The 27,457-nt window shown below is 41.8% G+C and overlaps 2 protein-coding genes across 4 annotated transcripts; both read left to right on the top strand.

Annotated features, from left to right (window-relative positions):
- The first annotated feature begins 217 nt into the window (after positions 1-217).
- Positions 218-21,750, top strand: afap1l1b (actin filament associated protein 1-like 1b). Of its 3 annotated transcripts, none has more exons than XM_042094000.1 (19): positions 218-335; positions 11,708-11,833; positions 12,139-12,222; positions 12,416-12,504; positions 12,929-13,046; positions 13,425-13,523; positions 13,615-13,826; positions 13,958-14,137; positions 14,373-14,465; positions 14,791-14,887; positions 15,462-15,611; positions 16,039-16,250; positions 16,407-16,552; positions 17,627-17,699; positions 19,364-19,496; positions 19,638-19,805; positions 19,968-20,143; positions 20,261-20,389; positions 20,667-21,750. In XM_042094000.1, exons 1-19 carry the CDS (start codon positions 314-316, stop codon positions 20,694-20,696), a joined length of 2,337 nt encoding a protein of 778 aa, XP_041949934.1. In that variant the 5' UTR covers positions 218-313; the 3' UTR covers positions 20,697-21,750. The 3 variants fall into 3 exon arrangements, with proteins under 3 accessions (XP_041949934.1, XP_041949933.1, XP_041949936.1); XM_042093999.1 differs by lacking the exon at positions 218-335 and adding an exon at positions 9,115-9,340; XM_042094002.1 differs by lacking the exon at positions 218-335 and adding an exon at positions 9,115-9,340 and having other exon boundaries at positions 19,364-19,478.
- A 1,247-nt stretch (positions 21,751-22,997) lies between these two features.
- On the top strand, positions 22,998-26,508 carry grpel2 (GrpE-like 2, mitochondrial). Its single transcript, XM_042094058.1, has 4 exons — positions 22,998-23,158; positions 23,723-23,882; positions 24,040-24,121; positions 24,302-26,508. The coding sequence occupies exons 1-4, from the start codon at positions 23,070-23,072 to the stop codon at positions 24,634-24,636; spliced, it is 666 nt and encodes a 221-aa protein (XP_041949992.1). The 5' UTR covers positions 22,998-23,069; the 3' UTR covers positions 24,637-26,508.
- The last annotated feature ends 949 nt before the right edge of the window (positions 26,509-27,457 follow it).

Genomic DNA, 27,457 nt, shown 5'->3' on the forward strand with positions numbered 1-27,457 from the left:
AGCCTCCTGTACACCTAGGCTTTGAAGACCTGTATCCCTGAGATATGAAAAATAAATATGTCATACATACAACACCTTATTCAGCTGCTACATGCCCACGCCATTTATGGATCTGCATTTGTAAATTGTTTGGCAACAGGCACTAGGACCCAGTGAGTTTGCAGCTGGATGGTATTTTTGGCGTTACCACCCCATTCTCCCACCAACTCAGTTTTGATGTTACTGAGGCTATGCATGCACGGGGCTGCGTCCTGAGGAGGAGGAATCGTATCTGGGATAATATCCACTAAAAGAAAAATCTGAAATACCCGGGATGGACACTGTTGATTCAAACTGTGAGTTTATTTTCAAATGTCCAAATGGGGTTGTGTAATTAAATGGATAAAGGGATGTGCTGGGATACTTTTCAGAACTGTAACTTAGAAGTAGCCAATTCAACCCGTGTCAGCAGGCTACTGTCAGCCAGTGACAATGCTTAGTTCTATTAAGCGTAATGAAGACATTCGTATTCCGTTCGCCATTGCAACTTTTAGGCTATATATGCGAGAGATCCAACGTGTGATGCAATAGATGCTCAATCACAGTGCCAACTGCACAGAGGTACAAAATTCATAATCTCCGTAATGTCAGCTGTGCGTACAAGGTTAGGCGTTACATTAGGCTACCCCCGTCTCACAGAAAGTAACTAGATTATCTGTAACAATAAATAGCCTAACGGTGAGATTGCACACATGGTGGGTAACACGTTGGGTTATTACTTGGAGCATATTTTGCTTGTTAAATATGAGATATTTGTGATGAATTTGATTCTGTTGTGCAGTGCAAGATGACAGTTTGTTTTGATGCCTGCTTGTCAGTGAGTACTATAGCCTGCTTGGAATGTGGGCTAGTAAGTGAACTCCGCTGTGACATCCTGAGCGTCAGAGATTTATCCGTTCTGCTCAAACTTGTCCCGAAAAGAGGATTGGACCCCCAGCCTTCATTCTGAAATTGTGGGTTACACTTAGTGAGATGTAACCATAAACGAAGAAATTATGCACAGGCATGTTGAGACACCTTCTGGATAGTGGGTCATGGATTCACTGATGCTGGGGCTCCTCTCTCCCGACGAAGATAAACCATTTTCACTCTTGGGTAGAGCATAGCCTACTGACAATCAAACCTTTAACTGTTAGGTGAATAATGCAAGTGCATGAAAGCACGTCCTTTTATATTTAGCAGTATTTTAACAATATTATAATAAACATACTGTCACAAAAGAATCAGAACTTCACCACTTACTGTACGCCTTGTTTATGTTAACTATATATATATATATTTCTAAAATGTATGGCTACATCTTTATTAATTTCCCTCATGATACCAACAGGTCAGTAGGTGCTCTGTCAACAAACACTTTCTTCTAATCAGCACCTGGAATTAAATTATGACCCATCAGGAAAACTCTAAAGAAATATACATTCCTGCCTGTTGATAACTCATTTATCATAACATGAATGGGGTGGGCAGATGTTTAGTTTTCTTGTGCTTTTGGTCTGACTTTTATTTAATTTGATTGTTCAGTAAATATTGTGCTCCTCCTTTTGTGAAATCTGTAAATGAATTAATCTGTCAGTGAACAGGAAGTCTGACCAGATGTGTCCTTGATTCAGGATGTGTTCACTCTAAGACTAATATTATGGAATATTTGTGATGATTCATGTTAGTCTGCACTGCAGTGTGCACTACATGTGCAACTTCTCTGAAACCACAGTTAAATGTCTCAAGGGAGAAATATCCATTTAAGACACATTAATCAGTTTGCTATTTTTAACTGAGTGATGCTGCATTTTCAGCCTACCCATTCAACTACCCATTCCCTAAACAGATTTGTGCCACATATTAATGGTTGTACCCCCATTCAGCAATGCTTTTGAAGCCTTTAGTGTTAGGAGTGAGATGCTTTGGAACAAGGAAAGCTGACATTCCCACTCAAATGGTTGTTAAGGATAGCCAAGGATGTCTTGGTTGTTACCAAATATCACAGAGCTTGGGACATTTCTGTTGATTTGTGTGTGCGAAGATGGAGGTTGCATTCAGCTGGAGTCTGCTCTTCCATCGCACCATCTCATCACTGGCTCCCCACCTCTAATTATAATCACCACCTCTCTCCTCACTGTCTTTCTCTCTTTCTCCTTTCTGCATCCCTCTATCTCAGTGTCCCTTTCCCATTCCTCTTCTTTCCATGTTTGTATCTATCTGTCTATCTCTACCCTTTCCCCTCTGTGTTACTCTTGCGCTTCCTTCACTCATGCTCTGTCAGGCTGAAGGTCAGTGTTCTGAGGAGCCTATTTATGACTTTGGTGAAAACTTCCTCGCTGCTCGTCCCGGGATATCCGCAGTAGTTAACGTGGAGTTCTTTGTGTTTGTTGTGTGGTTGCCAGGAAAAAACAGCCCATCTGAGAGACATGTTACTGTTTTTAGTCACGGTGACACTTCCTTCAGGATTTTCCTCCAACTCTGCTACTGTATGTCTCTCTCTCTAACTTTCTGTCTGTCTCTCTCTATTTCTGTCTCTCTCACACATGTTCTCTTTCTCTCTCTCTCTCTCACATTGTTTGTGTATTTCAGATTAGGCAGCTTACTGTGCACATTTGTATTGAAGCACATGTAATAACTAACAGTCAGTTAAGTGTATTAAACACTAATCATTCTGTCCCATTATGTGATTGTTATAGTGTGTATTGTTATTCATGGATTTTAATGCTGGAACTCTGCCGTTGAGGTTACACTGGAACTGTGGAATGTGGATGTGGAAGTATTCCAATTTAGAGTTTTATAAGAAAAGTATCATCTATATCATAGTTTCAGCCTGACTTACCTGTATCACAGCTTCATGGCTGCAATGTAGGCTATACAATGCCTAATACTCAATACATTGTAACTACACCAATATGTGCAATGCAACACTGAGTACTCTGTACTTACTAAAACAAAGAAAAGCACTACATTATATAGAGGTATAGTTTTCAGTGTATGAGTGTGTAATGTGTGTTTTTTTTTGCATTCATTGGGATAAATGCCAGCTCAAAGCCAACTTTGGGGAAGAGATTTAGGGTTCACTTCCAGACAGACGAGACAGACTTAATGACCATGACTGCTGTCAGTGACATGCTTTTCAGAGATTTGGTCGTCTATGTAGTTCTACAAGTTTCACTTCACTACAAGTTTTTCGACTGTGTCAGACTGTACACATGACCTGAATTCAACTCGTATCACATTCACCTGCATGACAGACATGTGTGCTGAGTAAGGGTTTATGTCTTCCACTCCTGCACTGTACTCTGTCATATATCAAAGACAGACTGATTGAATGGGTAATATACATATATCTTCCTTAGGCATTACATTTCAAATAGTCCCAAGATGTAATTTTAAAATGTCACACATCAGCAGAAAAGTACAATGATAGATGTTGGGGAAGCATTCTCCTTTGTGGCTTAACATGCATCACACTAAAGATAGTATTTAGATCACTCATCACCATCAATCAGAGAGGGAGAGTCATAAGGGGAAGTGGAGTCTTTGCTTCTTGTTTTTAGCATTTGAATCTCTCGGCAGAGTCTGAACGGCCGTATATCACTCATCGCCTAATCTACAATTACACACAATGGTTCATAGTCATTGGCTGTGAGTGTCTTTTGTCCTGTCTTGCCAAGTATGACCCAAGATGGCTTTAATGAAAGCCAGTTCTCACACACCGAATGATATATGTCCTCTGAGATCTTAATTAGTGGTCAGCAAGTAGGGGTGTTGAAGAATAAGGGGCCCAAAGTCTGTTGGTGAGGGCAGTGTTGTGAAGTTAATTAAGAGTTGTTTTCCCCTGTCACTGATAGTCCTGAGGACACCTTCAAGCTCCAATAAAGACCTGGGTGACAAATGTCCACAGAGATCTGCAGAAGTGATGATCAGCAAGCAGGGGTGTTGAGGTATATGTGGGCCTAAAGTCTGTTGGCAAGGGGGGCTGTGAAGTAAAGATGGACTTTTTCCTCCAGCACAGATAGTCCTGAAGGCAAGTCTGTTGGTGCCTTCAAACTCCTATAAAGGCCTGGGTGACGCTGCAGTCTCTGTCTTGTTTATAACGCCCTGCCCTGAGATGTCTTTCTCTTACATGTTGAACGGGTCGGGTGTTTGGATTAGGCCTCTCCCGCAGCTCCTGGTGGACACAGAACGGCACACTTCTATAAATACTTCCAGCCCGGGCCAGACAAAGATGCTACTCTTCTGCTGCATGCGATGGCGGCTGTGGGAGCGCACAGACGTGATAGTGTCTCTCTCTTTCTCTCTCGTGCGCTGGAATGTTCTTCCCTCTGAGGGGGAGAAGACAGTGGGAAAGGCGCAGGCCATCAAGGCAGGCTCTTGTGCATGTCTCTTCAGAGGAGAGGAATCAAGGGGCAAGGGGAGGCCACAGATGTGAGCCGCTCGGTTGGGCTGAAACGGGGGTTTTGTCTCGGCGCGGGGGCTCCCTCTCTGACTCATGGTGTTGTGGAGCGGAAATTGAAGCCAGAGGTCACGGAGGGCACAGGCGGCACACCAACGGCCAGTTTGCCATCCGCCGTTTCAAGAGAGTGGGTCAAGTGTGCCCTGGTCCCTTTTGACTTCGCCTCGTTCGACTTTCAAAGACTTATCAAACAAACGCCCATCGATGGCAATCATGACGGACATGGATGATAAGGGGTGCATGAAGACTTGCCGCTCCAGTGAGTTTTAAAGAGTTGGAGGACTCCGTGGCTGGACATTGGTTCATGTTCTAACCCCAGCTGGTGCCACCGCAGGTTAATCATTGACTCCTGCATTCCTGTGAAACTGGCTGGATTAGTTAATGTTTGTCTCTCTCTCTTAAAGGGCCCCTGGGAAGCACAGGTCCTGGTTGTCTCTAGGTTGTTCCCATGTATAAATGTAATTCCCGTGACTGTGTGACTTGGTTCTCATGACTTGCAGCCCAGAATCAAACAGAGCACTCCTCAGAGAGGAGAAAAAATACAGAGAAAGAGAGACGACGAACTATGAGACAGCATTTCTTTCTTTAACTTATCTTAAGCTTCATGTGGTGTACAGAGAACATGACAACAACATCCCTTTACTTATTTTGGCCTGCAGAGGAGAATGACTTGAGCCTGGGTCAAGAATTAAGCTCTTTTTATATCATAGATGTGTTCTGATAACAGCTGGTGACCATAGGCCTGCATTGTCCTTAACATCCTGTTTATGCATGTCGTGCGGTTGTTGTGTTTGTGTAAATAAATAGCAGTGAAGAGAGACATAACTGGGGGAGGCGTAGTCTGAAGCACTCAAAAATAGCGCTTCAGATGTAATGATGCCAAAAGTGGACTAGGTTGACACCAACATCGGTGCCTCTCTCATCATAAGAGGCCGACTCGTTGTTCGGCCCAGCTGGAGTCTGCCTTGTAGGAAGCCACTTCAGAGTGTTTTGTCTATGACCGTGACCGTCAGTGGCATCATCCCCACAGCTTGGGTTCTCCTGCAGCTGATCCCGTGTGAACGTTTTCCTGGGATCCTTAGCTCCCCTCAATGCCTGTGTTACTGACATCCACAAACCAAAAATGTGGCAAAATTTGCCCTGCCCACCCAGCGCCGCAGCGGCATGCCACGTCTCTGTAATTGACCCTACCCCGCCGTGCTGTCAACGGCCAAAAATTGCCCACATTAAATTATGCCCCCCCCCCCCCCCCCCCCCCACCCCAGCACACATGTCCCCCCCATGTGACCTTGAGTGGAGCACAACAAAGGCCTCCTCTGTGGTGGACCGCTCCACTGGATCTGCGTGATGAGCCGGCCCAGCGGCTCGTGATATCGCCACCAGCCGTATGGCACCTCACCGAACAGCTGATACGCTTCTCCAGGGAGTGTCTGCTGTGGGTGGTGATCCAGGAAGGACACATTGGTATCGTGTGCAAGCAACATTAGCCGCCGGACTTCTGGCTGTCAAAATAGAAATAGAGAAATAAAACACTACAGGAGGTAATATATGGAAAAGGATTTAAATGTATTGAATTAGGAATCTGAGAAGTCACTGGGTCTCTAGTGGAAGGGCTTTTTTGCCCCATAAGAATATAGATAGTGACCAGTAATGAGTGTGTTTTTGTGTGTGAGGCTGTTTGCATCTTTGTGTGGATATTGTTTGGCCATATCTGCATATTTGTGTTTGGAGTCCAGCGGGAGGAATAGGAAGCAGAAGGACAGGCTTGATAGAAACTGCTGTCGTCAGCCCAGACAGGAAACCACAGCTGCAGGACATATCCTTTTACCCACAATGCCAATGCCATGGACTGCACAGCTGCACTCCAATCCCCTGCCCATATCAGGGGGTTGTGTGATTGTGTGTGTGTGTGTGTGCGTGTGTGTGTGTGTGTGTGTGTGTGTGTGTGTGTGTGTTTGTGTGTGTGTGTGTGTGTGTGTGTGTATCTCACTGTTACTTTTGAGAGCATTTCATCATTTTGTCAAGTTGTATTGTTCCTCTTTCTTCAAGACCGATGTCATCCTCTAAATTTGGACAGTGTCTGTACAATAGCACATTGTCTGGGTGAATTTCTGGCTAAATGAATGGGTCTTTTGAATGAAAGCTTGAGAAAATGTGGAGACCCACTGAATGTCATGCATGGTTTTCAGTGAACCTCTGTTTTATTAATGACAAAAATGTGAAATTTGGAGGAGGTGGCTTAGGGTTTTTAAACCAATCACGGCTCTCTGTCAGTACATACTGTACTCCACCAGTCGCAATAGTCATTATGTACTTGTTTTCAAATATTATGAATTGAATTGTGATTGTATTGAAATAAATAACTGGTTTAGATATTTAATTCCGACAAAAATATTAAGAAATTGCTAAGGGATATCTGAGGCTTTCTAATGAGGAGACACAGCACTCAAAAAATCTGCCATAGAAATGCATGGGGTTAGTTTGTAACGCCAATATGGCAGGTGTCTACACATATCCCGCTTCTTCCGCGGCCAAAAGTCGACATGAAAATACATCGTGCCAATCATGTGGTGTGTTGTGAACACATTGTGCCAATCATGTGTTGTGATCTTGCTGCTGGAGCGAGGTTGGTGTTGTGAAGCCTTGCGCACACGCAGTTCTACCTGAAATAGATGCCCGATAAGTGCCCAATGTGCCTGAAAGCACTTTGGGGATATGAGTGTGCTTTCTATTCAGTTAGCCCATGTTTGTGCTTCCCATTGCATTTTGTTCATCTTCACATTGCCCCTTCACTACAAACAATTTAGCTCATTGGTGGGGCAACAGCTATTGTTTCCAGTAGAGGAGTTTGCACAATGATATGGTGGTTGCTGCACTGCAAAGCTTTTTGGAAGCCCATCGCAAGTTACTTACACGTGATTTTTCCCAACTGACCAGCAGTAGAGCTGACCAACACCCTGATCAAGCATTTCACTCTTTTCCCTTTACCATACTGAACCTCTCAGCAGCCACATTGCCTGTGTGTCGTATTCCAAGTGTTCACCATATGGATGTGGCTCATATATCCCCATCACTTACACAGTAGGCTAACTTTCCAGGGTATTCCCTTCAGGCTCATATCAGCTGTGTCATCGCTGAGCCATTTTTACATGTTCATCATTGGTCCCAGACAGAGGTCGGCTGTGCACAAGAGGGATCAGCCAACCTTGACTTAGGCCCCTGTCAGATTCTTTGCATGGTAGAATAAGCCCGCTGCCTCTCAGTCAATTTTTATATGAATGTGCGTCTGAAGACTTATATAGTAAATATCACTGTCAATATCTGTGTCTGTACACAAATGTATGTATTTATCAGCATTTTTCTTTTGAGAAACATCCAGAGAGCTTATTAGGGGCTGCAAATGTGCTGTTCACACTGATGCAGCAGTGTGTGACTCATAAAATAATATCTAAGCTTTAAATGTCACAGAGGTCACAATAAGTATTCCTAATTTTTAGTGCCATCAGTGAAATTTATAGCCCTGTACTCAGTGTTTTGGTGGTGATGTGTCAAAAAACAGTGAAGGGATACTGAGTTTATACACAATCCAAACAGGAGAGAGGCACCAGCATGTGCAGAAGTGGACCACAGTCTGTTCTTCACGGGCTCTTGAAACTTGACCCAGTTTCTTTGGAGTGGGCCAGCAGGGGCCTTGGAGTGGGCGCCGGGTGCGGTGCGCTGTGTGGGAACGGGAGCGCTCGGAAAACTCGGAAACGGAGAGGGACACTCCCTGCACAGAGCCAAAGAGTTCATTTAGAGACAATAGCCCTCAAGAGACCTGCGGCCGTGTCCACTATAACAACAGAGACATCCTACTCGAGAGGCTTCCGCTGTCTACTCTTCCTCTTCTTCTGCCCCATTCACTAATACACACATTCACTAATACACACACACACACACACACACACACACACACACACACGCAAACACACACACACACACACACACACACACACACACACAAACACACACACACATACTGTACACCTTCACTGATGGAAACTGCCTTACTGTATGGAAGAGCGGCCATTTGGTGAAATTATATGTAATTCAAGCCACTTGCTGATAAGGAGAAGTGACTTTCCTCTTGTTAGGCTAAGACACTAGGTTTCCTTGCAAGTAGAACTCTTTTTGTGATAGAGAACTTGTGAATTGGGGAACAGGGAACCTACACTAGAAATGGCACCTTTGTGTAATTGTGTTATTAGCTCATTATTCAAAGTGCACTTGTACAGGCCTTTGTATTTGGTCATCATTCTCAGCAGTAAAGGGGACCCAGCCTAGACATCCTTAACTGCAGGGAACAAGCCAAAGCCAACAGACAGATGGGATCTCCGTCAATGACATCATATTATTTATCCCATGATGTTATGTCTTAGCTTTGCACTGTGTGTGGCATTATTTCATTATTTTCAGAGGAAGTCAAAAATGTTATTTCTTTAGACTGCAATTATGCTTTGAAGACACTATATACACATACACCTACACACACAGGGAACGGAGGGGGAGGAGTGACAGGGACAGAGAGAGAGAAAGAGAGAGAGAGAGAAAGAGAGAGAGAGAGAGAGAGAAGATGTGTAAACACAGTCGGTACAACCCACTTGATATCACTGCTTGAGTGAAGGAGAGAGTGAGGTAGTCAGTTAGTCAGTCATGAACAGTCATCCATGCCAACAACCTGTGCAGACCTGTGGTGAAGAATTCCACTGAAGAGCAGAGTTACTTTGTATCTGACGTGGAGGGGGGATTGCCACATCATTTATTCTTCAGTGTTAGGTTGGAAAATGGTTGTCCTCTCCTCCCCCTCGGTTTCTGAGGCTGGTAAGAGTGGACTTGCTTGCTTTCTGTTGATCTTATTACTAAGGAATCACATTTGTCATGTACAATACTTGCATGATAAATCTAGTAAACAGCTTGTATATACTGTACATTCCATGCTGAAATAGCATAAGGTCAACATTTAAGGTAGACCAAACATACAGTAAATCTCTTTCCATTATCTGTTAAATAACTATTTTATTAACAATAATAATAATAATAATAATAATAATAAGTTTGCTATTATTGATTCCAAGTTGGGGTTGCTACACTGTAAGTTTATGTCATAGTTTATATATGTGTTTAAGAGATTTGCAAGATGTATCTGAGTTTAAAGCCACTGTTGCACATTGCATGTATGGGGGGGATCTGGGCAATATGTTATATTGACTGTGCAGACCTCACATTGAGATGACTGATTCCAATGGGGTTTTGAGGTGACATGAAAATGTACCCCCACAACATGTTTGCGTTCTTCTCTCTCAAAGGGGAGATCAGGCAGCTCCCATAGCTCAGTCCAGGGTGGCCCTTTGAAGTGTACGACCTTTGTTTTTAGAGTGGTGGGGGTCTGGTTTTGAAGAGAAATAAAGCATGTTAACCTGTAGGCGTTTTGTTCTGGTGTGGAGAGATAAGATCAACAGTCACCCAACCAAAAGAAACAGACACATACTGCAGTAATTAAGGGTCCCACAGTCACAAGCCTATCAGACCGAGAGGTGGATAGCCTTGAGAATTCTACCCAAGCAGTGACTGAAATGTGTGTGTTTGTGTGTGTGTGTGTGTGTGTGTGTGTGTGTGTGTGTGTGTGTGTGTGTTCATGTGTGTGCATGTTTTCTCAGCCTTATCCCAGGGGTTTGGGTGCGGTGTGAGGCATCAACAAATTCTAGAATCTAGTTTGTAGCACCCCTTCACATAACATGCAGTGCAGTGAAAAGACAGATTATGAGATCCTGTCTTCCCAGTTCTGCTGGAGTATCTCCTGACAGATAAGAGAGGCCCAAGCCAACATTTAACCAGCAAACAGGAGGGACACGTGCAGAGCTTCTCTGAAACAGATGTGGCATTGTGAGCTGTATCAGTATTGATAGTGTTCTTGGGTGCCATGATATAGTTTGGCATTGTTGCACAAATTGAAGTTAGTGTCATATATTTTAGTGAAACCATGGGATTATCAGTTCATGTTTTTAAATTTGTGATTAATTTGTAGCATATCTGTTTTGTGTATTTGGGCCCCATGGTTTAGGCGTGTTTTTTCTATTAAAAGTTGAGTCGTTCAAAGGCAGTGTGCAAGTCTTTTTCACTTTTTCACTTGTATGCCCTTTTTGATTTGGCACCTGCTGAAACATTTTTGGATGTGCGCACTTCATAGTATGCTTAGGCGTGTTTGGATAAATTCTTTCACACTTAAATCCCGTCATGCTTTAAAGCCTTAGGTGAGTGTTGACAGTAGCATTTATTTGTTTGCATATGTGTAATCCATAATCCAGCTCTGATATCCCCTTCATTGAAACATTCTCATTACCATGTGGTGTTGGATTCTAGAAGTCAAAATAAAGTGAAAGATAATTTTTTTATTTTTAATGAATAAAGAGTGAAGTAGCTAAGTAGAAAACCGATCCTACATTTAAGATAACATGGCTCTAAAACATGACAAAGAAGTGCTTGGCAATAACCACTTAACCAACAACTTTGGCTAAAATACTTTAAATTAAACTTACTTTGGACTCCTTGGCATTTGGCAATCCAAAAATGTAACCTTAAGAAGTTTTTTGTCCTGTTTTTGTTGAAACAACAGTGTTGCCATTGTTGCCCATGCATAGTTCTTCATTGCAGGGCTATTCATTAGAGACTATCATATGAAATCAATTCAGGTCATAGCCCTATCGCTGCCTGTTTATTGCATTAAGCCATCAGGACCTCCCATTAGATATTTTGGCCAGGTTTCTCCCCACAGTCCGCCAAGTTATCCAGATGTCAAGCATTAAAAGCAACAGCTGAAGGCTCTCCCTCTTAGCCATGGTAGTGTCACATTAGCACAACTGCACCATGTCAACGCCAACGCCAGCATGTTTTCCACTCCTGTTTTTCTCAGGATTGCCCCTCTTGCTGCACTGCTTACAAGCTCTAATTAGTAGTCTTTGATATTCTAAATATAATCTTATTGGAAACAGACAGATGTTGCATGATTCGGTGGCAGCATCTGCTGCTTTTAAATGTAATTATACTTATGTGTACTTATAATTTGACTTGACTCTTCCCCTCAATGCTGGTCAGAGCAGTGTCTCTGTTAGTAATTGTGACGTGAAGACGTCGTTGTTTTTCAAAGTTGTGGTGGTTGTCATTGACCTTTGACCCCTCTGATCCATTCAGCGATGGAGCATTTTGTGACGGAGCTGAACGTCCTGCTGAAGTTGCTGGACCACGAGAGTGTAAGCTCGGCCACAACAGAGAAGATGACTGTGGTCAGGAACCTACTGAAGCAGCTGCAGCCGCCGGGTCAGTCAGCCCCCCCTGCACAGAGACCCCCCCCCCCCCCACACACACACACACACACAGAGACACACAACCAGACTATCCCTATTCCACTCCTACGATCCCTAAACTCTTGAGACACCGCAGTTTACATGTTACATGTTGTTTATTAGTAAATCATTCCCCTTTTTGTTTATAACATTTAATCCAAATGCCTCCTCATACAATGGTAGATTACCGGTAGAACATTAGCAACGATTTTTGAAATAGTGGAAAGTTTGTTTCTGGAGCAGATGTCTCATATGTGTTACGTATTCTGTACTATGTAGTGAATGGAACGGACTTTATATACATGAACACCTCCCTATATGGAAATGGTACCAGTTTTGTGGAATCCCTGTTTGAAGAGTTTGGTAAGTTGTTTATGTTTAAGACCATTGATTTACCTTGTTGTCATAGTTGTAACTTACTGTAACCTTAGTACTTTCTGCACTACTTAGTTGTATAACCTGTTTTGTCAGTGACTGCATAGTAAAAAGCCAAAGTGATATCAGTTTTCTCCTGTAGCAGTGAACTGTGAGTGACCTCATATACTCTTGTCACCAGATTGTGACCTGCAGGATTTGAGAGACTCTCCCGAGGAATTAAAAGATCAAGCAGAAGATACCTCCTCCAAGGAACCCCCCTCCAAATCTGTAAGATATACGCCCTTTCAAGAGTATCTATTTCTATTGTTGAGGATTAGACGATCAGATGATCATTCCAACATCAATCACAGTCAAAGTCATAGGCAGCTCTCTAAATAAAGGTGCTGATTTTGGTCATTTTTCATTTACTGTATTCTGTGCAAAATACTTTATACCAGCTGTAGTGATATTTTTGTCTTTTGCTTTCTTTCTTTTTTGGGGGGGGGGGGCTTTTATGCCTTTAATTGACAGGATAGTGGAGAATGACAGGAAGTGAGTGGGAGAAAGAGTCAGGGTGGGATCCGGAAAGGACCACGGGGCGGGAATCGAACCCGGGTTGCCGGCATACGATGCAGGTGCCCCAGCCAGTTGCGCCATGGCTGGGGCCTGTCCTTTCCTTTCTTGAGTTATTCTCTCTATTTTTCCACTCCAGAGTCCAACAGATACCCCACCCCCACCCCCACTCCCAACCACGCCTCCCCCTGAAGACTACTATGAAGAGGCGGTACCCCTGGACCCTGGCAAGTCTCCCCAGTATATCACCACTCGCAGTGAGCATCCGTTCATCCATCCATCCCTGCCTGCCCGCCCCCTCCCTCTGTTCCTGTCATGTTTGCACAGTATCTCAGGCCCCTAGTCTGTGTTGAGAGTGTCTAATCGCAAGCTAATGCACTAGATGAGTATGTAAAGAAATGTGAATTCAACAAAAAATAGGTGTAGTTGGATTTTTCATCATTCCTGAAATGGGCTGGGACAGTCTGTCATGTTAAATCCGATAAATATAAATCAATGTTAAAACCATGTGAATAATTTTTCAAAGAGACAAGACAATAATCACACACTGTCGCTGACAATAGTTGCTGTATATTAGTCACCTATAATTTTAGTTGAAGATGAACTGCTCACAGTGTCTGTCTACTTTTAACCAGGAAACTCCAGCCCACCAAATTCCATTGAGGATGCATATTACGAGGACGCTGATGACAACTACCCAACTACTCGCATGAATGGCCCTCGCAAGAACTCCTGTGAGCAAACCATTGTGTGGCAGGCCTCCTTTGTTTTTTCATTGGTGTCAAACATGAGATGAGATGGTAATGTTCATTGCATGTCCTTTAGATAATGATTCAGACGCACTGAGCAGCTCCTACGAGTCCTATGATGAGGAGGACGACGAGGCCAAGGGCCAGGGGCGGACACGCCGGTGGCCCTCAGAGGAGAGTCCTGTGGGTCCGGTCAAGGACTGCCGCATCGCTGACTTCCTGCTGCGGAAAAAACGCTTTGGCCAGTGGGCGAAGCAGTTAACCGTCATCCGTGAAAATAGACTACAGGTAAGGCAAGCAAGGGAGATGTTGTATTGCCCTTGTGATTTTGAGATCATAAACGTTTTTTTTTCTGTTTTTGTTTATATTTCTCAAACTGTTGCATATGGAAGTAATAATGGTTTCTTTTTTTTCCACAGTGTTACAAAAGCCCCAAAGATTGCACGCCACAGTTTGACCTGCCCCTCAATCTGTGTCAGGTCATTTATGTCCCAAAAGATGGACGGCGCAAGAAGCATGAGCTTCGTTTTTCACTACCAGGGGCAGAGGCTCTCGTCCTAGCAGTCCAGAACAAGGAGCAAGCGGAAAGGTGGCTCAAGGTAGCATAGCCAAGTTTCTCCCTACATTCTTTAATAACACACACACAGGCGATTTCAATAACAGAGCAAAGAATACATAACATTTCAGTCGTACATTTTTGTGTTTGGGTAAATGAATCTGCATTATAGAGATCCATTATGGTTTGAGTATTAGAAAGCATGAAGGGATATCTGGGGCAGAGAAGCTCCTTTGGATCACTGATGTTGTTGAGGGTTTCTGTTTATTTCTGAGCAGGTGGTCCGGGAAATTAGCAGTAAGTCTATTAGTACAGACACTCTCGAGGGCTCCTCCTCTCCAATGATCCAAAGGAAAATAGATGTAGAGAAAGTAAGTATAATGGCTCCAATGAGACCCACTAAACCCATATGCAGACTTTGACAAGCCTGGCTTCAGAAAGTAAATGTTACAATCATCACAATCCATTCGACAAGTTTTCGAAAATCTCCACTTTGACCAGGGTTTTTTAATATATCCGTTTTTCAGTGTCCAAAACAGAGTTTTTGTGTAAAAGGTTGGAACAAATATGTGGTGTTTAATATGTGAACATTTACTTTCTGAAGCTGGAATGGCAGCCTCTGTCCATATCACCACAATATCTCTTTTTGACTTAAATCCTAAACTATTTTAATATGTGTACTTATTCTTCCTTCAGATGTTTTTAGCAGACAAACATACCTCAGACTCTGATAGTATAGCAAATGGAGACAACACATTATCCTCCAGCCATGGACGGGACAGCTTGGAGCAGGGTGAGGATCCAGGGTTGACTAATTTTTCACAAAAAAGCTGAGCACTTTTAAGGGTGAAACTTTGAAGTGAAAAAGTGAGGCCATTTTCCTACTCACCAGGTGCAGCCTTCCTCGTTGTTTAGGTGGCATGATGTCATTTCCAGACAAAGGCAGGATGTGGTCAGGAAGGATGTATCTGCTTAGAGCCCTTTTCCTGTGTCTTTTATTTGCTCTCAGGTGTATCGCACAAACACACATTGCCCAAGGAATGACCCCCTTAAGCAAAGAAATCAGTGAAAGAAAACAAAAAAAGTATTTTGTGGTTTGTCAGACATCTTGGCAGTTTTAGATTTTATCAGCACTTGACTGCAGGTGACATTTTACTTGGATAGTCTGGCTACAGAAGCTTTACAGATTGAAATCTGTTCAGTCTTTAAAATGATTATAGTGTTTGTTAATTGCTGATAGTCATTTTAACCAAACCCAATCCCTAACCATAACCATAAATTGCTTATAGGAGTCCCTCAAAGTAAAGTGTGACCCTAAGTAGTGTTGCCCTCATAACTGTAATGCTCTCTGTGATTTCCCTCTACAGGAAAAGCGAAGAAGGGCGCCCTCTCGGAGCTGACAGGTTCCATGAGCCGTGCTGCCGGCAAGAAAATCAACCGCATCATCAGTTTCTCCAAGAAGAAGCCCCCTCTGCCCGGAGACCCTCACACAGCCTCCCTCTCTGACCCACGCTGCGGTAGGAACCCCCACCGCCATCTTACTCCACCCGTACAACATGTTACATTCATATAGCACTTGTCCAAGTACCTAGAATGTTATACAGCAAATAGGGAGACTCTCACTACAATGACCATCAATGTGTAGCACCCACCACCTCAGAGATTCATGCAACTATTTTGTCCCAGAACGACCACCACACACCAGCTTGAGGTGGAGAGTGAAGGAATTAATCAGCCAGTTACACTAGGGACATTATTAGGTGCCAGATGGAATGAGCCAGGTCGAGGATTTAGCCAGGACATTACAGCATAATTATGGAGAGAGTATTCACATAGTACACAATATAGTGAAATAGTGAACATTTTGAACACAGCTTCTGTTTGCCTCACACAGTGTCAGTGTCTCACACACCCATGCTCACATCCTGTTTTTTCTGCATTCAGGTCATTTGAATGTGCTGGTGAACCAGAGCTGGAGGGAGCGCTGGTGTTGTGTGAGGGGAGGCACCCTGTTCCTCTACAAGGACCGAGGGGACCTGCATGCCCACGTCAACTCTCTGGCCCTCCAGGGGGCCGAAATTGTCCCTGGACTGGGCCCCAAACACCCTTTCGCCTTCCGAATTCTCAAAAACAGCAATGAAGTAGCTGCTTTAGAGGTGAGTGGATTCATTGAATCCCCCCATAATAATAAAGGTCATTATGGTCTGTGAGGCCCCCATGTCAGTGCTTGGGCCTTTGAATCATCCTAACTCCTCCCTTAATGTACCCTGGGTGTGTGTGTGTGTGTGTGTGTGTGTGTGTGTGTGTGTCAGGCAAGCTGTTCTGAAGAGCTGGGACGCTGGCTGGGCCTGCTATTGGCAGAGACAGGAGGTGCCATCACCCCCGAGGCCTTGCACTATGACTACGTGGACGTGGAGACCATCAGCAACATCCAGGATGCCGCTCGACATTCCTTCCTGTGAGTAACCAACATGGACAGCTTACTCAACCACTTGCACGTCATGAGTGAATTCATGAATTCACAAAAACTATCCAGCTTGAATTTTTGGACCACTTTCAAGCAGATCATTTTCAGGACCTTTAATGGGCAGTGATGTTAAAAATAATGAGGCTTTTCTGGAGTATAAAGCAGGAGATGGGGGCTCAGAATGACCTCTCATAGTACATGAGAATATACTTGCGAGAAACCACCTTCTGCTTTTAATAGTACATGTAGTTGTGGATTGATATACAGTATGCATATACATTTTCTAATGGGTCTGTGATTTTGGGAGGTGCTTTACTGCTGTGGGATCTAGCCATCTTGACTGGTGGCTGGCATTGTTGACTCTGTTACATACCAGGCCATTGTGGAACAGAATGCAATGCCTACTGTATGTACACTCAAACGCTGTCATAAATGGGCTTTCCTGCAAGACAATGGTCCTAAGCATACATCCAAGTCAAACAAAGATAAGCTCGGGTGTCAGACTTGGAATGTCATAGAGTTACCAGTTATCAGTCACCACATTTTAACCCCACTGAAAGTCTTTTGAGGGAGGGACCTTTTAGCGAATCAGACAAAATCAGAGAGGTTTGATTGTTAATCTTTGTTTTTTTGTTAGAATATAATATCCTAACTTCAAAAATCAAGGTGAAGGGATTTGATTGATCTGATTTGCAGTACTTCCAGTTTGGAAGCTCATGGTTTCACCTTTAGAAGAATGAAAGTCCCACACATCAGCATTACTTTATAGTGAGGAGGGTTGAGTGCAACAGCAACATTATCTGGAAAACTTTCCACTAGGGAAACTCACAAAGCACAAATCACCAACATTTGTCAGTGTTTCTCTTGAAACTTCAAGGCTAACCCAGATATATTTTTTATCGAACAAAGTATACTTCATGCCAAACCACATCTCTAAATATCTAATTCAACTCATTGCTAAATAGTTCATCTTCAATAGTATATCAATGTTTGTATTAACTGCATTAAATAATAATTCATTTATTACATTTACTTTGGCTTTAATGTTTTTTTGTGTGTGTTCAGGTGGGCAACATCATCCAGCAGTGCTTCATCTGACTCAAGAACCTATGATGAGGTGCCATATGAGAGTGTGCTTGTAAGTGTCTTGCTTCAGAAATAACCAAAGATATCTTTGGGTCTTTACATTCAAAAGGAGTTGTTACAATGTTACAATCAATGTTTAAGGTCTGTTCAAATGTTGTGAGGCTAGCTGTAGTTCTTTATGTTTTTAATGGCTACATCTATGGAATCAAGATAGATAGATAGATACTTTATTGATCCCCAAATGTATTTGTTTTATGATATAACCTTTGCAGATTATTTCTCATCTTTTGCTACTGGCAATGTCCAACCGTTCCAGGTTACACAAATACGGGTCAGCTGAATGTAGGCTAGTTTACCTCCTAGTGTTAAACTCAGTGATTACGAATACTTCACAACTTGTATAGTAAAGTGACATTTGATGTAGACTTCATAAGATATTCATTAAATATTTACTGGAGAAATTAAATGAATGGTATCCATGTTACACAAATACGATATTGGACTATTTTGACAAGTTGTCATCGTTCTGTCTTCCACATTCATGAAAGGTTTGGTATGAATGTTGAGTCATGTCTCATAAAAAACAGTCATGAATGCTTTATGTGCAGTTTATGACAGCTGCTATGAATGTGTTATGAACTCACCAGTCAAGTAAAGTGTAACCAAACACACTGTAGAGAAGATGTGATGACCCAGAGTAGAGTTTTTGGAATGCAAATGCAAATACAGTGGAAGTCATGGGGGATTGAAATTTGCATAGATGTCACAAAACTGGCTAAAGATAGATCACTCCTTCTTATGTGTCACATCACAGAGTAAGCCCACATGCAGAGTAAACGACTCAGGTTAAAGAAAGTAATGCACATCAGGATACACATAATTTTGCAGTGATAACTGATCATTATTCTTCACAGGTAGTTTTATGCTATGTTTAAAGAAGCACCATAAAGACTTCAGATCTACACAGATCTAACAAAGTATTAAAAACACATTCCAAAAACCGTAAAAACTATCATTATATATTCCTTTCTGAATAGGGATTCCCCCAAACTACCAATACACTCAGTCTTCCTTGGCTGATGTATATAGCCAATGGAAGGAGAAATTGAGAGCTTTGTTATAAATGTCTCCCTCATGGTGATGTGTAGGAGTAATGAGAGCCCTGAAGGGCTGGACTCTGAAGTTTTTCTTATTGTTGAACAATGCTGATCTTTTCCAACTGTACTGTGTAGGAAGAATAGAGATCTCCTAGTTAATCTGTTATCTATTACGCCTGACTGTGTAGACAGCACCAACACTCCTAGACAGCCACTCCTAATAAGACAGCAACACTGCAAAGAGGGCCTTTTTTCCCTCCAGTCATAAAGATGGATATCAAGGGTGTGATCTTGCCTTTGCCTTCACCCTCTACACCCATAATCATACTTAACGCCTCTCCTCTCCTCTACATAACCCTCAAACCTCTTATTTTCTTTCCCCTCCCCTCTCTGCCTGCACACTCTGTCTCTCTCATGATCCCTTGTGTCTTGCCCACATCCCACTCCTTCTTTTTCTTCTTCTTCATCTTCATCATCTTCTGCTTCTTTTCTTCTTCCTCCTTCTTCTCCTCCTCCTCCTACTCCTCATCCTGCTTCTTCTTCTTCTACTTCTTCTTCTTCTCTGACTTTCCTCTCCCTCTCTTCTTCCATTCCCTCTCTCATTCTGTGCTGGCCTTAGCTGCAGGAGGAGGCCAAACCCAGGCCAGGCTCCCAGGTCAAACGTCACTCGTCCTTCTCCAGCAACGATGCTCCCAAGGTGGAATCCCAGGTCACCGTCAAACGTCACGGATCTTGTAAGTGCTTACATGCAGGTGGGAATGAAAATTGTTTTAACTGTGGTAAACAGTGAAGCATTTAATATATAGAATTATTTTATTATATTTAATATATCTATTTAATATATTTTATTTGATATTTATTATAATGACGAGATGACTGGGTCTTATTTCAAGCTGTGAACCAATATGGGAAGTACGGGAAGACAAGAGCGGAGGAGGATGCGCGTAGATACCTGAATGAGAAAGAGGAGCTCGAGAAACAGAAAGAAGCGATCAGGCACACCTTGGTCTCACTACGCAAAGAGAAGAGGAACATCAAAGAAGAACTGAAAAATGCAACAGGTTAGAGAGATGAACAGAATAGATAGAACAGAAGATGGAAAAAAATGTAATATTTCATAATTTGTTTGTTTAGAGTAGACCTTTACCACCAATTCTAATGAAAACATCACTGTATTTCATATTACGGCATGATTGTGTGTCTGTGCTTGCTTCTTTCCACAGTTAAGCATCAGAAGGTCCTTGAGCAGCGCATGGCTAAGGTGGAGGAAAGCTGTAGAGGGAAGGAGAGCGAGAGAGTTGACCTTGAGCTGCGGTTAACAGAGGTGAAGGAGAACCTAAAGAAGTCTCTGGCTGGGGGCATGCTAGGAGGACCCACAGAGGGCAAGCCCAGTTGTAAGGTACTCTACATCAGCCGACGCGGTCTCATTGTGCCTGTACTGGTTTACTGGTGCTTCTTTCCACTTCTATACTTACATAATTGATTGTACATTTTTTGTTTCCTTTGTGTTCCTTAGCTCCTGAAAAATCATGTGGGAAATGTGTACAGTGAATCATCTGTACCAGTGAATAGTGCATCTGAGATGAAAAAGAGGCCTCCCTCGATCTACGCATCAAGCCGAGGAAATGTGATACAAAAAGCAAAAGTAAGACCCAATAAGTGACACATTTTCCACAATGTACAGTACCTGCCATGTTTAAACGTGAAAGAAGGCCCCATGAAACGGTTATAAGGTGCATAAGGTGTTGCTCATGGTGTTTAGCAAATAGATTTTTGCCTAGCTATTAAATTAGCTTCAGCTGGAGTTTGGACCTTGCACTTTGCCCTTCATTCAAATTAGATCCATTGTCTTAACATAATTCTACTTCTTTTAATGTTGTGTTTTTTTCTATAACTGGCATTCATTATGTGTTCATCCACAGGAGTGGGAGTCCAAGAAAGGAACTTCATAAGCACTGTTCCAGCAATATGGTGACTGGACTGGAGGACATGGCTGTCATGTGATTATGTCTGTGTGCTGGGGGAAATTATGGCTATGACTGTGTGTGTGTGTGTGTGTGTGTGTGTGTGTGTGTGTGTGTGTGTGTGTGTGTGTGTGTGTGTGTGTGTGTGTGTGTGTGTGTGTGGTGTGTGTGTGTGTGTGTGTGTGTCTGTGTGTGTGTTTGTGCACGTGTGAAAATGAGGAAAATGGAGATAAAGAATATTTTGCTTTTTTGTTCACACCGTTTTGCCCTTCTACACCATGTTCACTTTTCACCTGAAGATTCTACTGCCAGTGGATGAGTGAAGAATCGATTGTCTGTGAATTTCCAGAGTTGTTTGACACACCATTGGACTATGCCTACTATGTCCAGGGAGTTTTGATGGTGCTGTATGTGTTGATGTATGTGTGGTGTGTGTGTGTGTGAGAGAGAGAGAGAGAGAGAGAGAGAGAAAGAGAGAGACATAGACAGAGCTTAGTTGAATAAGGCAATGTATGTGACGGATAGTAAAAGGGAAAGGAATGTTTTAGGCAAAAAGTACTTTTTTTAAGACCACAAGATACCTACAGTCTGCATTTGACTGCATTTTACCAGGTTTATTACTGATTTTCTTTACTGGTAAATGTGTACAGTGCAATGTTTTCAACTCTTTTGTAATTATGTAAGTGTGTGGTTAGAAAGAATTATGTCATTTTGAAATTTCATAAAAATGGATCCTTAGGCGGGATAATACAGACCAACGGCAAACAATACAATTTGTATGGTTTGCTATAGTTCAGCAGCAGAACCGCTGATATTCCCTCCAAACCTGACAGTTACTGCACTGTCTCTCACAATGTCAGTTGTATAAATAGGACCTTATGTTAGTTTACAGGTTCAATGTAAAAAAATAAATAATGAAAGCAAGTCTATTCTTTAGCCTACTGTTGAACTCACACTTACTTACATTGTTTCTGTCAGTGCTTGAACTTGACCAATTCTATTTATTGATTTGTACCTGTGAATAAAAGTCTCTTTATTATAACAGTTCTTTTGCCTCTATTCTGTGTTTAGTAAAAACTGTGCAGTCATTTGCTATGTGATACTGCAGCCAATATAAACCGTAACATAAAAAAACCACTCTTACATAGAGTCCTAGTCTAGGCCCTTTACGGGAGTAAAACAAAATAGGTAGCTTAGCAGCATTTTGGGGACAGGGTTAAAAAACTACCATATTTTTGGGGTGTCTGATTGGGTCCTAAAGATTAAAACTGAGATTACCTGACCCCTTTGACTATTTGAATAGTTACATGTCATTGTTAGAATATCCCCCTGATTTCTACACACCAAATGTAATGTAATGTACTGTTTGTTTATAAGATTTATTCTATTTAAAAACACAATGGTATAATCATATCAAATGAAATTGAACAATGTGTGAAAGGGAGTTTTATAAGGCAATTGTAAGTTTGAAATGTAGTGGTATAGTATAGTGGTATAGTGCATAGAGAAATTATATTAAAAAAAACACACATTTGTTATAGGAATTCATTTTGTAGGCCTACAATTGCAGCTGCAAAGTTCTATGTACTTTTTGCAGCTACAGTACATCTCACAGCACAGCCGGATTGTCTTTTGCAGCTGCCCTTCAGCAATTCCGAGCATGCTTTTGAAGCCATGTGTAGCATGTAGTCCTCAGAAAGCCCATCTATGGTCCAGCCTTAGCCATTTGGGGATGGTGGCTGTTGATTGGTTAGATGACTGTGTGTCAAACAATGTTGCACGTATGCTGCAGTAAGGTATCCTTTAAAACTTAAACTACAATTATAGAAACAGAGAAACAAATATGCCACTTAATGTCAAATATATTTGATTATTATCTGATAAATCCTGTAAATTTAGTTACCTACTTGGATTTGGAGAATCTCCTGAATTGCTTTCTCTGTCAGGCAGAAAAGTTCCTATCATTGCTAACAAGGTTGCTGACCTCCTGTCACAAGATGCTGATTTCTGGGTAGTCAAACAAAGGAGATGGTAGGATAGTCTTACTTTTCATGGGCCCATTGGGGTGAAAAAAGAACAAGTAAATATGGCAAGAAGGCCTTGACTGGGTACACCAAAGTCCCAATGAAGTGTGACACACTTCTTATTAATCCCAATACACTATGTAAGCTACTGCAACTTGATATTTGTCTTCTGCTGTGTGCACTTGTAGAAATAGTGCATGTGTTATAGGGCCGCTTTGAATTCATCAGAGAACTTTAGGCTATGCGGAAGCTTCAGCGCCCTCTAGCCTCAAACTAGGCTACACAGCGTGAGGGAGCGTGACAATATTGGAGTTGTTGATGGAGGCGCTGAACAGAGATGGCATTGGCCATACGTAGTCTGTTATTTACGAGTAAATGTCTTTGCGGTTCTTTAAGATTGCATCCATTTATACTGAACAATAACAGGTAGGCTAATGTGTTTTAAACGTGTATAAGAACATGTTTCATATGACGTGTTGTTAAGGCTATGGACAGTGTTAATATTTCAGAACTATTTCATTTTTGCCGGTAACTATAGTATAGAGTAAACCATGAAGCTGGCAACTAACTAGGCTATGTGACAGCCAATATTACTTTCGTTCTTTAAAGATGGTGTTCTCTTATTCATTTCTGTGACACTTTCGGCCGTTTAAAATGTTAAGCTAGTTACGTTCCTCAGGTTCCTTAAACCGAAAGTGCATTAGTTTTACCAAGTCGCAGCAGCATAGCCGAAACGTGGCGTAACTTGCTGTCTTGAGTCAGATTGGTAGCAATCAGCGTCCTGGCTAGTCACAGAACTTCATGGTGAAATTCGACTGTTTTCCTACCACTTGGGGACGTACCACGCTGATTATGCGAGGAAAGTAGGGCCTAGTTCTATGGGAAAGCGAAGCGAAGGCCTGCTCCAACAGCATTAGCTGGTCAGGCTATATAGGCCTACTGTATAGGGCCTAGGCTACAGTTCTTAAAAACCTTCTCTTTTTGTCACAGGTTCTCAGCTTGTCTCCTTAACACTGCAGCCGAGCAGCATAATACAGGGGATAACTTCCATGGTGATGATACTAATGAAGATGAGAGCCATTCTGTCACCCATGTCAGAACTGTGGAGATGAGGGCGAGCAAACTAGAAGAACAAGTTCGGGACCTCACGGTAGGGCCTGACACACCAGGAGAGTAGCCTATGTGGCTTTTGTATGCTGTCTAAGACCCTGCAAGTTTTCATAATGTGAGTTTTCATGAATAAGTTTTGGCATGAGCTGTGGACAGCATCTGTGCACCAACCAACACTTGACATCCCACTGTTACAGGAAAGATTTAAACGTGGCCAGGCAGATTCTGAAAATGTACGCAGAAGAACTCAGAAGTTTGTTGAGGATGCAAAACTTTTTGGTTAGTTACACTTTCTAATGCCTGCACCATAAGTTTGTTCGGAGAAACAAATGCTGAATGAAGTGTATTAGTGTAAAAAAGAAAAAATGTTTAGCTTTGTATGAGTGGAGACCTACCAACCATATATTACAGGCTACTGTGCTATTGTTTCTCATTGACATGCTACCATGTCTATTTCAGGGATTCAGAGCTTTTGCCGTGACTTGGTGGAAATAGCAGACCTCCTCGACAAACAGACGGCTGCATTGACAGAAGAATCAGAGGTCAAAAGACACTCACAGGGGTTGAAACAGGTGCAGGAGAGATTGCAGGAGGTCTTTACTAAACATGGGCTGGAGAAAATGAATCCAGTGGGAGGCACATATGATCCGTACCAGCATGAGATAGTGTGTCACATGTCAGCTGAGGGGGTAGAGCCTGGCACCATCACAGTGGTGAAGCAAAATGGCTACACCCTGCATGGGCGCACTATTCGACATGCACACGTATGTATTGCTGTGAAGAGACACAAATAGTCTACAGAGATTTCACATATGCCAGGGAGATTGGGAAAAGATGCAGCACTATGCCACCTTTTTTCAACTGGATTGACCGTTTTAATCACAAATGAATCATTGGAAAGCACATTTCTTTATACTTACTAGTCATTTTATTTTTTTATTTTATCCCCTTAATGAATATGTTTTTAATTTTAAATTCTGGTATGTCTTACCTACAATGTTTTGTTGTTGTAGGTGTGATGTTTTGTGTGGATACAAAAAATCATTTGTTTATTTCATTTGAAGGCATTGTTGTCACCAGTTCTTCAAGAGTCCAAAGACAATAGAAAAGGCCTAATTTCCTTAGAGCCTCAGCTGTCCAGAATGGGCTGTCTATCTAATCTAATAGATGTTTTTCATTTCATTTTTAAAATGAGATTAAAGATTCAATTAGATAATTTAAGTTTACAGTGCAAATAGGGAGATCAGTTGAAATGTGAGAATACATATGCTAGTAAGTAGATCTTTTTTTACTTAGGCCTATTACTTCTGTTCAAGTTTTAACAGAATTTGTTCCTGTTATCTCCTTTGTTTCTCATTTGTATGTTTTATAGACTTCACAGATTACTTCTTGTGCAGCTTAAGTCTGTTCACAGTCAAGAATCCATCCGTCAAGAGAATTTTTCATAACCATTATTACTCAAAATACAGCACAAATGTTTAGACCGTATTGCCTTACTGAAATAGACATGTTTTTACAAGGTCATTCACCAGGTGATAGCAACTGGGGATGACTCATACATTTATCTGTCCTTCACATAAATCAAAATTAAGCAAAAATAATTTAAAGATGATAGCAAAGCAGTTGTCTATTAAAAAATAAAGTTGTCGTATAAAATAATAAATTGTTGCGTACTGGTGTTGCTTTAAACAAGTCGTCCACCAGAGGGTAGTGTGCCATCAAATACTGTTGGGAGAGTATCTCCACAGAGTGAATTTGAGATCATAATGCAGTATAGTGCAGTAGGTCTATTTAAAAGTAATGCTAGTTGTGATTTAAGATGTTTATTAAGGCTCCAAACCTCAGTTCTCTGAAGCTCTCAGGATGTCCACTAGAGATTACTTGGATTGATCTTCAGGTCTCAAGGTTTGGTGCTTCTCTCTTGTTTGTGGAGGAAACAAGCTGCATGTTAGCTGTTGAAACTAATAAACAGACCCCACTTTCTCTCATCTTTAACCAGGCCCAGATTCTAGTCACTTGTTTTCTCTCTGTTGACATTTAAAATATTTTATGTGAAATGGCCACCAATAATCAAGCTCCCTGGCTGTTTGTTGTGTTTTAGCTTGTATTTTTCCAAGTCATATAAAGGCAACAGTGAGAGATGTGTTTCAATCTGTTGCATCGCCCTAACCAGAGGACACTGCAGTAACCGTTGGAAATGTGCTATCAAATTCTTTCTTGGAATATTTCCTTGAAATGTTCATTGGATTAGCATCATAGTAACTGCAGACCCTGGAGCAATATTCATTTGGATGGACATGATTAATTGCTGCTTTTGTGCTTTATTTGGATTATTTTCTTTTTTGTCTGGATTCATTCTCTCACAAAGTGACAAACATACTATGTGTCTAAAGCCAGGATTTCCATTCAATTTGGCCTAGTTTTTTTGGAGAAGACAAACACAATTTGGAAGAGAGTGTTGGTATGAAAGTCTTAAATTGTAAATTGATGAGAACACTTGCAGTTTGTAATTCTGACGATTTCTGAATATTTTGTGAAATTCTTGACAAAATGACAAAAATGTATCAGGTATTTTTGTAATTGTTTTTATGGTTGTTGTGATTGTTAAAGATATCATTCTTTACAAACTGTATGTGAATTTTGCATAAAGAGGAAACTGAGAAGTACTATTTTGACAAACTTGATTTCATTTCCCTTGAATGTAGGCTAAAAAAAAGATCATGTTTACCGCCTTTGTGGGGAAGAAATGGATGGCTTGGTTTCAAAAGCACATGGTGACAAGGACATCCAAGGGCGCTGGAAGGAGGGTGCTGAGGGTGCTGTAGCACCCTCTGCTTGCAGGAGATAGATTTTTAAAATGCATTATATATATTTTTAAATAATTACTAATTCGTTGTCTAACATGATGAGTCAAATAGCAAAAAAGGGTTATGGATTGGTTCGAATATAGGCTACTAAAAATGAACAGTTATAGAGATCAACGTGAACGTGAGTCAGTTACTGTAAGAACCATAGTGTGGTTTCAGCTATGTGATCAAGTGTGTAGGCCTACGGTTGATATAGGCCTACATATTCTATGTGGTTTACACATTCAAAAAAGCACGGATAAGCTTAAAGAAACTTTAATTGTGTTGTACAGTTTTGCAAAATTAATCAATTATAGCTAGTGAAATAATTTCACTAGTCGCTAAGATAGAAATTATTAGGATACATACTTGCTGTGGAGACGACACACTTTAGGCTATTCAGGAATTATTTGCAAGATCATTGCAGCCTGATTATTACCCTATATTTAAAGCCAAACATCTCTGGTGTGGTTTTGACGATCAGAAAAGTAATTTTCCTTAGCTATATTGAAATAGGCTAATGATGTCAAGTGCGCTTCTGTTGGGTTAGGGTGGGTGCAGTGGAGTCGGAGTGCTGTCGCGTAACATTGGAATTTGTGGCTGCCCAGGACTTTTCACCCACACACCGCACTAAAATGACGTATTTAGCAGTCAAAATCCGAAACATGTCCAGGAGGGGAGAAATCGTCGGACATGCATTATTTTTGTTATTCAGCACCCCTGGTCAAAAATAGGTTCCCGCATGCCTGAGTACATCTACATTTGTGTG

Source organism: Alosa sapidissima, chromosome 5 (assembly GCF_018492685.1).
Source record: "Alosa sapidissima isolate fAloSap1 chromosome 5, fAloSap1.pri, whole genome shotgun sequence".
Lineage (NCBI taxonomy): Eukaryota > Metazoa > Chordata > Actinopteri > Clupeiformes > Clupeidae > Alosa > Alosa sapidissima.